At 51.9% G+C, this 14,084-nt stretch overlaps 1 protein-coding gene across 6 annotated transcripts in view; it reads right to left on the bottom strand.

The window, feature by feature from the left end:
• TET3 (tet methylcytosine dioxygenase 3) overlaps positions 1 to 14,084 on the bottom strand; it is a 106,724-nt gene that overhangs the window by 89,006 nt on the left and 3,634 nt on the right. For 4 of the 6 annotated variants that reach the window (XM_045446515.1, XM_045446516.1, XM_045446514.1 and 1 more), the window contains exon 3: positions 706 to 762. The exons of 1 other annotated variant lie outside the window; for it this stretch is intronic. In XM_045446515.1, coding sequence (XP_045302471.1) covers positions 706 to 762 — 57 coding nt within the window. Of the gene's footprint in view, positions 1 to 705; positions 763 to 1,075; positions 1,210 to 14,084 lie in introns of those variants that run through there. One more of the 6 variants, XM_045446519.1, reaches the window with a different exon arrangement.

Genomic DNA, 14,084 nt, shown 5'->3' with positions numbered 1-14,084 from the left:
AGTCCTGGCCCTCAGGCGATCACATGGAGAAGCTCAATGCCCCCTTCTCTGCTTCCCACGCACCTGGTAACATTCCCTTCCCAGTCCCCCAAGCACCAATCTGCACAGAGTAACAGCCGCCCGCCGGATTCCCAGTCATGATATTGCATCAGCCCCCACCCTACCCAAAATATCCTCACCCCCACCACCTCCTCTCATCTCCAGCCATCTCCATGGTGACAGCAGCATGACTAATGACACCCTATCAGCTTCAGACACAGAAGCACAATCCCCCCTCCCCCTGAACCCCCCCCCCCCCCCGGGATTTCTGCAGGTTGGATGCTAACCAACCCAGCAGCGCCAGGGACATTCTCGAGAGATTTCCAGAGGCCAGGGTGGGGAGTGGGTTGCATGTCTTAAAAAAAAAAAAAAAAACAGTTCAACAAACCCAATCCCAACTGCACCCAAACCATCCAGCTGAGAAAGCAAAAAGAATCCAAACAAAACCCACACAGGCCTGAGAATTCATTGGTCGCCCACACCCCCGCCACCCCTCCCCCTCAGCTGCTGCTACACACACAGTGGGAGATTAAGGGATCACCAGAGGAGACCCTTTATTTTTATCCAATCCAGTCAAACACTTCACCCCCACCACACACACACACACACACACACACACACACACGCACGCGTGTGCGCGCGCGCGCACGCACACACACAAGGTACCTTGACAGCAGCCCCTTGTCCCCACGGCCCGGCTCCTTCACCAGCCTTTATTTCCACCTGCAAAAGAAGCCAGAGAGACCGATGAGCCCGGCTGACACCAGCAAAGAAGCAAAGTCCTTCTGCTGCACACCCCCAGCACCACTGCAGGGGAAGGAGGAGAATGGGAGGGAGGGGGCCTCGGAAAGAAAGGATAGCAGGGACCATCTTCCTGCCTCCAGCTGCCGCCCAGACTCTCGGTGGATCTGCTCATTCGCCTTCCTGTGTTTTTGTTTTCATTTCTCCTCTTTCCACCCTCCAGAGATCCAGGAGGGCACTGCCCCTCCTCCTGCGTCCTGTCTGGCCTCGTCCCTCCCCGCCCTGCCCGCTCTACCTCGGCCGGCCTCCTCTGGTGCATCGGCCGGCGGGCCTCCCATTATCCCCGCCGGAGCACACGGAGGGAGGCACTGCAGAGGAGGCGGCGGCCAGCTGCCGGCTTGGCTCCCCTCCCCGCCGCCGGCGAGGCTTGTGTGGAGGGGGCGGCGCGCTCGCCAGCCAATCCCCGTGGCCCGCCGGGCGGGGGCAGGGCCGCCGGGGGCTGGACCTGCCCAGCCGGGAGGCGGGGGCGCCGCCAAGGGTGCCGCGGAGCTGCGCTGGCTGCTGCCCAGGCCTGCCGCCGCCGCTCCCAGGCCTGCCGGGGATCCCGGGGCACCCCACTTCCTCCCGAGTAGGGGACCCTGAAGGTAATACCCAGGGCGTCTCCTGCATCTCCGGGGTCAGAGATAACAGACTGCGCCTGAGGTCGAGCTGGGGCGGACTGGTGGGATTCCCCCTCCAGCCACTCTCTAAGCCCAGGAACACTAGCACACTGCCTCATCCAGGCGGCAGCCAGGCCGGTGCCAGGTGCTAGCAGAAGAGAGCTGGAGGAGTGACAGCCTCTGCAATCTTCCAAGAAGAAGAAGAAAGCCCTGGCACTATGAACCTTTACCCTATTTTTGCAGATGAGGAAACAAGGCAAGGCAAGTAAAGGAACTTACCCAAGGTGACAATAGCTAGAACACAGCAGGGTTGGGACTCCAAGCCAGGTTCATCTGGCTCTAAAGACTAGACTCTTAACCCTTAAAAACAGTCCTGCTCCTCCCTCCCTCTAGCGCCCACCTCAGAAAATAGACTTCTTGAAGCCCACCCACACTGCCTGTGGCTCAGACTCATGGAGTCAGCCTTGCCCTCCCCATACACACCAACACCCACAGCTCACCCTAGATCACTCATCCCTCATGCCTGAACATACCCCACCCCATCCAGACAGCCTCCTCCACCACTACCACTAGTAGGATGTTTCCTCCTCTCTCAGAAAGGTCATGGATGAAGGTGGCCCTCCAGGCCCCAGAGCCTCCCCAGACCTCAGGACTTTCTATCCCCAGAAAAGGCTGAGGAGGGGAGGTGACCCAGACCCAAAAAACTCTGGCCTCCAGTTCCTGGACTCTGAGCCTTTGAAGCCTACAACACCCTGGAGACTAAAAGGGCAGCAGGAGAACAGAATGGGGAGAGCAAAGTCTTACAAACCACTCCTGGATTTAATTTCCTGAGTATCCCTGAGCACACCCTGCTTCACCCTGTCTCCTCCCTGTAGCTGAACACCCCAAAGTTTCCACCTCCTGGGAAGGGGACTGCCACAGACTCTGGTGCTCACACATCTGGTTCGGTTCCCAGCTCCATAACGACCTAGCTGCAGCACCTTGGTGGTGTTACTTTACCTGTCTTAGCCTCACTTTGCTCTTCTGTAAAATGGAACTACAAACAGTAGCTAACTCATGCGCAGCCAGGAGGATTCTATGAAGAAATGCAGCTGCTACTTCTTGAGAATCTTACAGATGAAGAAGCTGAGGTCACAGAGGAGAAGTGACTGGTAGGACTAGTTAGGATCTGTGAAAGCCCGTTTCAGTGATGTGTTCTGCTATCCGCTCCACCATAGATGCCCAACTGCTGTGCCCTCCACGGGGCCCCAAGGAGATACTCCGAATAGGATGAGCTGCCTTGGGAGAGACAGCAAAGCTGGCCTCTGGTGAGGAGACTCCAAGAGGCACTGCACTGGGGCCTCACCCCTGGGGATAAAGGGCAGCCCTCATGGGCTCCTCCCCAGGGCAGGTAACAAGGTAAAGGCAAGGAGCAGTGTCCTGAGCCATGGCTCAAGATGGAAAACGGCTTCTGCACCCCCTAGCTCTTACCTTGGCCAAGCCAAGTGAAGTTCTTCCTTTATTCTGGTCCCCAGAACCCCTGGCCCGCCCACCCACACCACACACAGTCTGCTGCTGGATAAGAGTGACTAACACCGCTTGGACAGTAACAATTAATACTGTTGCTGCTGCGGCTGCCACAGTTTATCAAGCCCCTGCTACGTCCCAGGCCCTGTGCCAATTACGCTGTAGCAGCATCTCATTGGACTTATTCCACACACAACCTCGTCTTTAACGGAGAAGCAGACTTAGAGATGTTAAGTTACTTGCCCATCAACACACAGCTGGTGGGCAGTGAGCTAGAATTCCAATCTATGCTTTTCTCATTCCAGTTCTTTAATCCCTCTCTCTGCCAATCCTGGGGAAACGCAAAAAGGGATAGGGTCATTTGAACCTAACCACTTCCCTTCAAACTATGGGTCTGAGAATAGTAATGTTTTTCATGCCTCAGAGACTTCTTGAAGCTGCTTCTTGACTCAGTTCCCCTCCCCTTCTCCACCCCCCCCCCCCAGCCTGGTGCAAGGCTTCATCCAACTGTCACCTCCCTCTGAGGCTTTCCCAGTTCATCTAGCTTCTGTGAGTATGCCCCATTCCTCCAGGGGCCTCACAGCGCAGTGCACAGCCTTTCCTCCAGCACCAGTCACAACCAAGTGCAGTTATTTATTTACACGGCGGTCTTCCCCACGTGGGCGGGGGCCCTGTCTTCCCCACTTTACTAGGCTCTGCACAGAGCTGGAATGTGCTGAGCTGACTTTCTAGGCAAGGAGGGAGGAGAGACAGGGGGTTGGGCACTGAAATGGAGACGCCACTCTCCTGGTTGACCTTCCCTTTGAGGTCCCCAAGGATCAGAGGGACACCTGCTCTCATGGGAGGGCAGGACCTGCTAGAACTAAACTACAGCTGAGTCTCAGCCAGCACATATCTTCCTCACCAGCCTGCAAGAGCCATTTGGGCTGCTTGACCCCCACTCCCACCCCACTGCTAACTCAGTCCTACCCCACCCACAGGTCCTGGCCCACCCCCCAGCAGCCTGCAGATACTCTAGAATAGCCCAGGGTCCCAGAGGCAGTCCACCTGCTCCCATCCCATCTCTGTCCCACACTGGAATGCCAGGGCTCTAAGGAGTCACAAAGGTGCATGCTCCCAGCAGAGACACGCACCATACCCCCACAATACAATCAACTATCTCCCATCTCTATTGGCCTTTCTACATTTTGGTCTTCTCAGGGACTAACCCAGAGGTATTTGGGACCCCTGGGGACTGAGGGTTCCTCCCCACTTTCTATCATGACCCCAGTCCCACTATACTCCCAGCAAGAGGAATGGGGCTACAGCCCTCCCCACTGGGGAGAGGCAGATGGATTCACTCACTCTCAGAACACACAGATTACCCAATACTGAGAACCTCAGGAACACGGATACCCACAGGCCGGAAACCACACTGATATACAAAGACTAGGGAATGGGGACACATCCAGACATAGATTCAGGAGCCTGTACAGGAACGTCAAACAAACATCAACCTCATTGTAGGGCCCCATACTTGGAACATGATGTATCATCTCCTACTTAATCCGCAAAACAAACCAGGGAAACAGGAGTTATTCATGCCCATTCTAAAGATAAGAAAAATCAGTTTACAGGATGGCCAAGCACCTTGCCTAAGGTCACACAGTGAGAGAATGACTGAGCAGGGCTCTTGCCACCCCTTCACTTACAGTGATACAGTTGGGGCTGCTCTGTGTAGTTCTATGATTTTCATATCAACTTACCTCTTCTAGAGTTGGCAGGAGGTAGACAGACTTCTCTGGCATAGCTGTGTCCTGAATGAGGTCATTCCCCACAAAGCTTTCCTTTAAAGCTCAGTTCAAGACCCACTTCCTCCAGGAAGCCTTCTAGGGTTACCCCAGGCCTCTGCCAACTGACAGCACTTCTAATGTTTCTCATTTGACACTTGCTACTGATATTTGTCCCTCTGGGTGTCCTGCCTCCTCAACCAGAATGGTTGGAGTCGTGACTTCCCCAAGCCCCTGAGGGGTTTTGCGCACACTGAAGGCACCTAGAGTCAACTGTGGGGGAGTCACACCCTCGTTTCCTTCCCTCTCCATCACACAAAGGATCCTGCCAAAGAAACCCAATACCCCCTCCACCTTCAGAGCTTATGTTTGAAGTCCCCGGTGTCCACGCATCAATTTCCACCCAAGTAATTGCAGCCCATCACACACATCATCCCCTATATTTGAAACTCTTTGCGGTTGTCATGGGAACTGCCTTTGCCTTCATTCACTGATCAGGCCTCACAATTAGCTTTGGCAGCGGAAGTCTGTGTCAACAGCAATCACAAGGAAGAGGAGGAGGAGATGGAGTGTGCAGTGTGCGGAGGAGAAGGAGAGGAGGAGAAAAGGTGCTTCTGGAGATGCAGCGGAAACAAACTGAACCCATGCACCCAGCAAAGTCCGAGGGAATACTATCAGAACCAGCCAACAACCCCACCACAAGTTTCCATATTAACAAACAGAATGCACCTGCCCCCTCCCCCACCCCAGCTAACAGGTAGCAGCTGTAACTCTGCCCACACCCTGCCCGCCTCCTAGATGCTTGTGAGAAAGTCTTGCAGTCTACGAGCCGCATCTGGGTTTCCCCACCCCAAATACAACAGCCTTGGGCCACCAAATGTTCCAGGATCCAGGCAAACAACACGGACCTTAAGAGGTGGTTGAGAGGTGGGACAGGAATGCTGAGTGGTTTACAAACCTGTGGACAGCGCCCGTGGAAGACTTCCAAGAGGAATTAACACAAAGCGCGTCTTACCTTTCACCCGGAGAACGTGGGAACACCCTCAGGTGGCCCCTTGCTGTCTGTCCGCAGCCTTCCACACCCTGCCACCAGCCATGAGCATTCAAGAAGCATCTCTACACACCTCAAGCTCAGGGACAATGCTCCCTTCCTCCTGGAAGCCCCCTTGTCCTTCACATATCGCTACACTGAAACTCTCAGAATCTGTCCCTTCCCCTCCCCACTGAGTCCAAAGGTAAGTAAGGCTCATCTCTGCCTTGGAGGCGTCCCTCTCTTACAGCCCTGACACACCGTACTGTAATTATTTGTTTCCATGCTTGTCTCCCTCCCCAGACTGTGAGCTCATTAAGGACGGAGTAAGCGCTGCCTCCTCTTTACCCGCAGCTGAGGCTCCAAGCGCGCGCGTGCCTTGCGCACAGCCAGTCCCAGGCAACTCTCTGAATCAGGCTGGGAAGGCAACTCGCAGGTCTACAAGTCAAAGCAGAGGACGTCCTGCCCATCCCCCCACCACTGAAAACTGTGGCCGATGCCAGAGAGAGGAATTGCCCTCCCCCTCGCACTGGGGACGTTGTGAGGCCCGGGACGAAGGAAACATTCTGGGAAGGTGCCTCTCCTCCTTGTCCTAGCACTTAGCTCTTCCCAACCCCCCACTCCTTACTGGGGCATGAATCCTTACCCTTGAAGAGCAGAGCAATCAATAAAAAGAGAAAAGTCAAGAGCAAGCCGCTCAGGGTCCTTCCCGCACGAATGGCTCAGAAGTGGAACAGAATCTAGTCCAGTGCCTCAGTATTCGTTTTTGACCCGGCACCTCCACACCCTTCCCGAGGCTTCCTCTGGCAGTAATGAGGAGGGGTGGGGGCCTATGGGGCACAGTGCAGTCTGGCACATACCCCCAAATGACTCTGCCCACTAGAATCTCCCTTCCATGTGGAAAATCCAGAATTGCTGCCCGACCAGCAGTGATAGGTACACTACTCTGTCCACGGACTCCCTGACGGGTGTGGGGAGGTAGGGCATACTGCACTCGGCTCTTGTACAGGTCAGAGCCAGCAGTGCAGGAAGATCTTGTGCAACCTGAAGCAAGCAGGCAACCCCCAGACCTGGGGTCACCGGAAGGCCAGCCAGTCACCCTACAATGAGCTGCCTGCCCGCTTTCTTTTCTCCCTCCCTCAAAGACCAATAAAAACTTAGGTTATCAGATTTCTTATGCAAATGACAGGAGACAAGGCCACAGAGGGGTGTGTCCACTCCAGGTGTGCCAGCAGCCTCCGCCCTGCACGGCCACACTCAGGTAGAGGCCCACGCAGCAGCCCTGAACGCCTCTCCCTGGAACAGCCAGCTGAGCTGCAGCACAGCTCAAGGAAGATGAAGGGGTGCCTTTCCTTTCTAACACCTCTCTTCCTGAGCATCTGCCCTCAACCCACAAGGGAGCTGCAAAGAAGTGATGGGAAGGAGGGCGTGGAAGTAGTGACAACTCCTGAGATCCCTGATGTGGCCTTCCAACTCGCCTGGTCCCCACACTGCCTTCTCCAGAATGAGAGGCTCAACGCTGAGAGGAGACAACAGGCTCAGGGCTAGATGTAAACATGGACAAGGTCCACCAAGGCCGCTGGTCAAGACTGTGGGCATTAGAGACCACTTCTCCCTAGGGAGCTTCAGAGACAGCCTTTGATGGGGGAGCCCCACCACATTTCTATTGTTATTCTTTCCCCATGGCAGGTAAATAAAACATGGCCCATGCCCTCAAGGAGAAGCAATGAGCTTCAGCGTGTGTTAGAACCCAGGAAAAGCACTATTCATTTCCACACCCTTCACCACTTACCTTAGGGTGGGGACAGGGATCCCAATCCAAAATATCCTTCTGAGAGCAGACAACAGAAACCACGATTTCCCCAACCCAGATACAGATTTCAGTGAGGGCTCAGAGATCACAGGGAAACTCCATGTTCAATAGAACTTCTCATAGTAATGGAAATATATCTTGTGCTGTCCCATACCCAAGACACTAGCCACTGAAAAGTAGCTAGTGCAACTGAGTTACTGAATTTAATGTTATTTCATTTTAATTAAAATTGAAACAGCCACACATGGCTAATGAATACTATACTGGACAGCTCAGGTAGGGCATATTTCTTAAATTTGGGGAGGCCATGAATACTACTGAGAATCTGCACAAAATCACTGACCCTCTCCCCTGAAGAAACACACCCCTCTACAGTCACATACCAATTGGCAGAAAGTTTCAGAAAGTTCACACTCTACTCCAACCTAGGTCTGCGATTAGGTCTGCAATTGTCTAGATCTTGATCAAAAACTTTTACGGCCTAAGAGAGGTGTTTCTTCTGCAATGTAGTTGTCTAAGGAATACAAAAACAGACCTGATGTTATACTCTACGGTCTTAGCAAGAGACACCAAACATAGAAGTCCCACCTGATACAGAAAGTCCTCATAAAACCCCTGCCAGTCAATACCCAGCCTCCACCCAGACATGTACAGGTACAGGTACAAGAAATGCACTCCTCTCTCAGGCCTGGCTCTCCACTTCTGGAATAGCTGTAAATGCTACATGATTCTTTTGTCTTTTATCTTTTTTTTTTTTTTTCAAGTAAGTTCTATGCCCAAAGTAGGGCTTGAACTCATGACCCCGTGATCAAGAGTCATATGTTCCAATGACTGAGCCAGCAAGGCGCCCCTAGACGATTCTTTTTTTTCTAACATAGGTTCAATCTCCCTGCTTATAACTTCCACGCACTTCCAAAAGTTCTGCACACCCCTCTACACATAGAAATTGACTCCCTCTTTCACATAAGACTTACCTTAGCATTCCTCATTTCCAAGCGGCAGAGCCATTTCCTTCAGTCATCCTGCATGTGGCCACTCTGACAGATCGAGATAGGCTGTCAACATCTCTTTTAGAGTTTCAGCTCTTCTTACTTGCTAGGAAACCAGGGTTCCTTGCTTGTGCATTTTCTCTTTTTAAACAAGCACAATACCCTAGATTTACCCTGATTACATTCCATCAAGTTTGGTTGGAGCCCATTGCTCTAGACTGCCCCAATCTCCTTAACCCCTCGTTCTACCATTCAACTTAATACCTGCACTGCCACCATCAGCACGCCACCCCACCCACCTATCTATCTGACACACCTACTACTCCCTACCTACATCTTCTGAAGACGGTACACATGCCTTCTCCTCCATAAGTCTCCAGACCCTCCCATAAGACCCAAGGTTCTATAAACACACATCTCCTCTTCACAACCACCACCAACTACTACTCTCTCATGGGCTCCAAGATTCTGAGTCAGGCTGCTTAGCACCAGACATCTTCTGAGAGCCCTTTCCTGACTATTCTAAACACACACACACACACACACACACACACACACACACACAAACTTAAAGGGTTTTATTGATAACTCACTAGACTATAAAATAATGGGCACCAGAAGAACAAGAATAAACCTGAAGTAAATCTCAAGAGGATCTTGTCTCCCTGGCCTGCAGGTAAAGAAATGGATTAGTCATCTTCCTTATTCTTGTTGGCAACTGGAGTTCTCTACCTGTTCATCAAGACTGACTTCTGCCCCCTTCTCCAACTCCATCCCCTTCTCCCAGTCACAGAGGCGCTGCAGATCAGCTCCTCAAACTCTCATGGACATACAAATCACCTGGGAATCTGGTAAAAGTACAGATTCTGATTCAGGAGGTCCTAGATAGGGCCCAAGACTCTGCATTTCTAACAAGCTCCCAGGCAATGTCCATGCTGCTGGTCCACTGATCAGCAAAGGAGGATGTATGGTCGTTCACATACTCTAAGACTCAGGCAAGCACTCTGCAGAAGAGCCCAGGTCGGTGCCCATAACCTCAGTCTCTCAACTGCACCAGAGAATTTCCACTCTAACTAAACACCAGGTACACCTGGGGTGCCCCAGCCCAACTGGGTTCACCACAGACCAGTTAAATCAGAATCCCTGGGAGTGGGACCCAGGGGATCACAATGTGGAATCCCTGATCCACGTGGTTGATAAAAAGATTGAACGGGCAGTTACCCCAGTGCCCTCTCTTCAGGATGACTTTAAATCAAAAACCGACCCTCTGATCTGTCCAAGGAGCTGCAGGAGATACCATCATTTATTTGCAGAAATCCAGATTTATTCATTTGGCTGAACTGCTTTATAGAAAGCCATAGGGACACCCCCACCTCCCAAGGCTCATCACGTGCCTTTCTAGTCTCCCAAACCATCTTTCTAACAATCTGCTCTAGAGCTGTCCAAAATTAACGTCAAGCGTATGCGTTTATCGTTTCCAAAATCTCTTTGAAGAATTGGACTTTTTGCCTGTCTCTGATCTTTTAGTCCTCTTTCAACCATCATAATTGCATAAAAATTGGCATTCTGTGAGCATATGTGAAGGTGTTCGGCAGGGAGTGAATGGCTCAGACTCAGGTTAAGGCAGCTGGCTGGCCCTCCTTTCCTAACCACACACGCTGCGGTCTTTCCCCAGCTCACTCCTCCCAACACGACAGGGGCCCAGTGGCTGCTCTCTGTCACCAGCTATGTACCCGAAGTTGTAAGCCTACACTTCCTTTTCTCATTCTCGCCGGGAATATATAAAAGACGTTTATTGTCTTGAGTATTTTCCACCAGCCTCAGCACATTCTGGCCACTGTACTTCCTGACACTCCTCTTAAGGGGTCAGGCCACTCCTCAATCTGCCTTCCGTGACACACACCCCCTTTCCACATAAGGAGCATGGTCTTCCACCATCTGCGCTCACACAACAGCAGCCCATGTAGCCACACAGATGGCTCAGTTCTCCCAGAGTCCCATCACCTTCCTCCTTGGGGCACCATTCAGGACTGTTCTGTCAGCATTTCCTTTTTAAAGAGCAATCCCATCCTTCCAGCTAACTTCCCTTTTAGTCTGTGGGCCTGGGGTTAAAAACTCTTTGCATTTGAAAGATGATTTCTGAAGTCTGTGGTAAATGCCGCTCCTTGCCCAGTCTTCACTCTGGCTTCACAAAGGGGGAAGATGGGGTTCCTTTCTCTAAAGAATTTCACCACTTCTATCTTACCAATTACTTCTCCCTTTTGCTGGTGGGAACTGGTGCCAGCCTGAAAGCATCCCTCCCCACAGCCTCTGTCTTCAGGAACATTGGACTACCGACAGGAAAGGCAAGAATCGGTAGATACTCTGGTATTGTTGAGAGATCCCCAATTTTGAGGTATCTTGTCTCAAAACGGCAATAGAGAGCTGTTTCAGCCACTAAATCCACTTGGCTGAGAGCTAGATGGTGTTTTCACACTATATATATTCCCATTTCTCTTCATTTTTCACCCACAATGTTCTCAATCATGCTTCCAACCTTCCACACATGTTTTTCCAAACAGGGTTTGTTTGCTTTTTCCATAGTTATTCTCCTACCCTTCCTATCAGGTGCTCACCCACGAGCAATTTCTCAGGCCCAAGAAGGCCCAAGACCACAGCAGCTCCTTGCTCCTGAGTGTCTAACCTCCTTCCTCAGCAGAGAGGCTGGCAAATTCTTCCCTCCTTCTGCCTGGCTCCATGGTTCTTCTATAAACAAGCTAGTAGATGTCTTGAGATAAACACCTAATTTGTATTATATATCTTTACAATTACGACTTAGAGGTGAATGCACAATCATTTATGCGTGAAGGTACCACACTGTTTCCGTTTCTCCACCCATCTCCACCCCCCCAGAGTTGAGGCTAATTCCCAGCCATCTTCCCTAGATGTTCTAGGAATGTGTTGTCACTGCCTTTTGATTACCTACTATGTGCCAGACACTATGCATATTTTAATCTCCATTAATCCTCACAACAACCCCGCAGAGAAAAGTTACCCCATCTGACAAATGAGAAACCAACGCTCAAGACAGTAAGCAGCACAGGGCTTACTTTGGGGTCTGAGGCCTACTTTGTCTCCATACCCACCACGTCCTAACTTCTAATTAGACATCTTCTTTGTGCTACAAGCCACGACTCAGGTGAAAAGAATGTGAAGTCTAACAGTCTCGGACATCAGCCTAGGATCTAAATTCTTCCTGCCACTAGAAAGGAAAATCACGGTACAGGAATAAACCACTTGAAGGTGTTTACCTCACTTTTGGTCCCAGAGAAGCAGTCACCTGGTTCTGGTGGGAGGGCCCTTCCCTGGGAACTGTTTCTAGTCTTAAAATGCTGAACTTCTTTTCTGAGTGAAGGGGCTCCACAGCACCTCCCCCTTCACACACACACACACACACACACACACTGCAAAAAAGAGTGAGGAGCAGAGAAACCCAAGACAACGTTCCCCCTTACAGAATGATACAAAGCAGTTGTCAGACAGCTCAAAGAAGCAGGGGGAGGTGGAGACAGGCTGGAAGGAAAAGGTGCCTAGAAGAGGAAATGCCAGGGAGCAGGGATGCAAGGAGATGGACTGGTTCCCAGGAGACTCCTGGATGCTGTGTCTTGTCCCACCTGAAGAATCAGGGCCAAATTCTAAAGTCCTATACCTGAGCCGAGGAAAAAAAAAAAAAAAACACTCTGATGCCAGTAACACGTCTCCCCCTTTCCCAACCTCCCCAATCCTGGGACTCTCCTGTGACATGGTGACATGGCTGCTCCGATCTAATGGTTAAGGTCCCAGCAGTCCCCCTGGGGCTGGTTCTCTTGGACTCACTCAGGCAGAGCCTCTCGGGGTGTTTCTTGGCTCCGTGACTACGCCAGAGATACATTCATTAAATGCAGTGTAGCCTGGACAGTGGTTCCCCTGCTTTCGGCTTTCACGGACCAATAAAAAAAGTTGTGGATGTAGACACTAGTTACCATTTTATATTTTACCAAGTAAAGATTTAAAAAAAAAATAGATTTACTTTCTACCAACACCTTCGAATTGTAAAAGATACTGCATTTTGAGCATCAATTAGAAAGGCCCTATCCTTAAAACAAGTCAAAAATAGTTTTAAGAAAAAAGGTCACTTCATTGTCCCCTTTCCACGGTTTCTCTAGAAACCAAAGAACTTTGTTGCGGGCCAGCACTGGTCTATACACCAGTGTGTAGTCCTTCTGTCTTGGGACACCACGGGCCACCAGCCACAGACCCTGGTGGCTGAGATGGGCAGCCATCACCGATGAGCTCTACATGGATACGGATCTCTCAGCAGGGCTGTGTCTAAGCCTCAGCCAACCCAGATCCCTGTATCTTAACCATGATCACCAAGCAGCCCAGGTCAGCAGCTTATGCAGGAGGATGACAGGACACTGGCCTCACTCCCTGCCCCTTTCACTCAGATGTGCGCATCAGTGCCATAAGAAAAGCTTAAACACAGTTCACCATGTCCTCTACTTCCAGGAACACCCAGTTCAGAAAGCTCAGCCCCCCTACTCCTCAGGTTTGGCCACAGGAGGAGTGGAGTGAAACAAAGAGGGTGGCAAGATGGGATGGATGCCTCAAGGAAGCAAGCAGAGGAACCAAGCTTTAAAAGTAGACCGAACAACTCTTCCTTACTCCAAAACACTAGATCTCATGCCCAGGAGTGAAGTCTACCCCTGCTCTTCCCCTGCTCCCTTTCAGAAGTGACCCACAGGGCCCTGGGCCAGCAGGATGCCAACTCCCCACAACACCAGCAACATACAGGGACCGGACACTGCTTCCCAGCTGGGGGGGTGGGTGAGGGGGAGCTGCACATGTGATCCAGATGTCTGCTTTCATCAGAGACCAGGGAAACAGAGCACAGAGTCTGTGGTCCTGGGCCGCTATATGCAGCTTCCACAGGAGTGGACAAGAGAAAGTGAAAAGGGGCAGAAGACATCCCAGCAACACCCACTTCCCTGCCCCCAGCACTTGGAGCTCTCTTCCCAGCCACGGGACCACAGCCCCACCAAGCTCACGGCACAGCTGGGCGCTCAGCGGACAGGGAAATCCCGAGCGCCAGCCGCCAGCCCATCGAAGCCACAGGTGCCCTAGCCCTCAGAACCGCGGCGGCTCCCAGCCCAGCTGGAAAGGGCTTCAAAGGCCATCAAGCACAACCCCTCCATTTCCCCAGGGAGAAGACAACCCCGGAGAGGGGGCCTGAGTTGTCTGAGCCCTTGGACAAATCAGTGGCGCAGCACAGGAGCCCCACAGACAGCGCAGGCCTCCGGCTCTGTCCAGCGCCAGTTCCGCTGCCTGGAGCGACCTCAAGCCGCTACACCGCTCTCCCGAGCTGCTCAACTTCGCTCAGCCCTACTTCTGCCAACTCTGCGCTATGGAGGCTGCCACCAACCTCGTGCTGGCAGCCAGCCACCAGAATAGAAGGGAACGATGGCCAGTGCAGGGTCACTACCTCTCCGCTTCCCCCTTTCATTTCGTCCCCACTCCTTT

The sequence above is a fragment of the Leopardus geoffroyi genome, chromosome A3 (assembly GCF_018350155.1).
Source record: "Leopardus geoffroyi isolate Oge1 chromosome A3, O.geoffroyi_Oge1_pat1.0, whole genome shotgun sequence".
Classification (NCBI taxonomy): domain Eukaryota; kingdom Metazoa; phylum Chordata; class Mammalia; order Carnivora; family Felidae; genus Leopardus; species Leopardus geoffroyi.
Note: the sequence above shows the minus strand (reverse complement) of the source record. Positions and strands in the feature narration are given on the sequence as shown.